This window comes from Colobus angolensis, unplaced genomic scaffold (genome assembly GCF_000951035.1).
Source record: "Colobus angolensis palliatus isolate OR3802 unplaced genomic scaffold, Cang.pa_1.0 Scaffold242, whole genome shotgun sequence".
Lineage (NCBI taxonomy): Eukaryota > Metazoa > Chordata > Mammalia > Primates > Cercopithecidae > Colobus > Colobus angolensis.
In genome coordinates, this window is record NW_012115622.1 from 951,651 (window position 1) to 953,399 (window position 1,749).

Sequence of the window (1,749 nt, forward strand, 5' to 3'; positions counted from 1 at the left end):
AAAAAGCTTTGAGTTTTCTTTTAGCCCCTAAGCCTTATTACTTAACAAATGATATCCAATGTGTTCTCAGCCATGTGAGATTTGTTTCCTGATAGTAATCCTATTTTAGTTATTTTTATTATGGAAGTCAGTGTTTATTGGAGACAGATTAGAAAATACAAACTAACAAAGAAAATTGGCCGGGGCACGGTGGCTCAAGCCTGTAATCCCAGCACTTTGGGAGGCCGAGACGGGCGGATCACCTAAGGTGTTAGGAGTTTGAGACCAGCCTGGCCAGCATGGTGAAGCCTTGTCTCTACTAAAAATACAAAAATTAGCTGGGCGTGGTGGCAGGTGCCTGTAATCCGAGCTACTCGGGAGGCTGAGGCAGGAGAACTGCTTGAACCCAGGAGGAGGTGGGGGTTGGGGTGAACTGAGATCACGCCATTGCACTCCAGCCTGGGTTAGAAGAGCAAAACTTCATCTCAAAAACAAACAAACAAAATCGAAATTATTCATAATCTAGCCTTCCAGAGGTAGACTGTTGGTATTTCAGTCTATAGCCAGACATCTGTTTTTTTCCTCAAAAAAAAAAAAAAAAGGGTAATCTTGTATAAGCGTTTTAATAGCTTGCTTTTCCAAGTTATACCGTGCGAATCTTCCCATGTCAGTCACTTGTGTCGGTTTCTGAACTGATGGTTACCTGAGCTGTTCTCTGCTAGGCCGTGGACTCCCTGGGAGCAGAGATGGTGTTACATGCTTCCTTGGACCCAGCACAGCACCTGCTTTATCTCAGATCTCAGGGAATGTGTGTTGAATGATATCCCAGCAATAAAATGTGAGGCAGCTGGGCGTGAGCCAGGATCAGTCTCACAGTGGGTTCTGAGCTGACTGCCTAGATGTGTAGATAACTTTTGTCTGTTCTAATCTTTGTAGGACCTACTAAATGAAGCAAAACAGAGACTCAGCAAGGTGGTAAAGGATACAACCAGGTACCAGGTGCTGCTGGATGGACTGGTTCTCCAGGTACCCTCACAGACCAGATCTACTGTTGATAGCCACAGTTCTGAGAAAATTTAGCGTGCCTTTTAGAGACCAGCTCTATTTTTCCTGCTTTCTCATCATAGTTTTTTCCTTTCACCCTTTTTTTTTCCTTTTAGCTTTTTCCCTTCCACTCTTGACCATATCTAAAATGTGTGCTGCGTAGGAAAATAGTAAATCTGTCTGGTTGGATAAGACTTCCAGCCTGCTACTCATTTGTGTAGTCTTACATGACTTAAGGGTCAAATTTGCTTGCAATGGCTAACTTTAAATTCCCTTAATTTGATTTTGCCGCTAAAATACTTGCTTTAGATTTAGGATTCCAACCAAACACTGTATATGTTTTAATTGTTTACCACTAAGCTCGAAATCATTATTTTACTTATGTTAATTACAATAATATTTGTCCTCAGCTTGGTTGATATAATATAAGGCGTCTGCATGAATTTTGTTTCTACGACCAAAGGTTTGGGTTCATTTATCTAGTTTGTGATAGATTGATCTTTCCATAGTCTCGTGTGGTATATGCCATATGTTAGTGGAACCTACCAGGGGAAGTTTTTCCAACCTAAATGAAAGAACTATAGAAACATCCTATTTTACTGTTGCTTTCTTTCTTTTCTTTCTTTCTTTCGTTTTTGAGACAGAGTCTCGCCCTGTCGCCCAGGCTGGAGTGCAGTGGCGCGATCTCAGCTCACTGCAAGCTCCGCCTCCCGGGTTCACACCATT

At 42.0% G+C, this 1,749-nt stretch overlaps 1 protein-coding gene across 1 annotated transcript in view; it reads left to right on the forward strand.

Moving 5' to 3' along the window:
* ATP6V1E1 (ATPase, H+ transporting, lysosomal 31kDa, V1 subunit E1) overlaps nt 1-1,749 on the forward strand; it is a 66,441-nt gene that overhangs the window by 53,963 nt on the left and 10,729 nt on the right. The window contains exon 5 of the mRNA XM_011945659.1: nt 916-1,005. Within this exon, the coding sequence (XP_011801049.1) occupies nt 916-1,005 (90 nt within the window). The remainder of the gene's footprint in view (nt 1-915; nt 1,006-1,749) is intronic.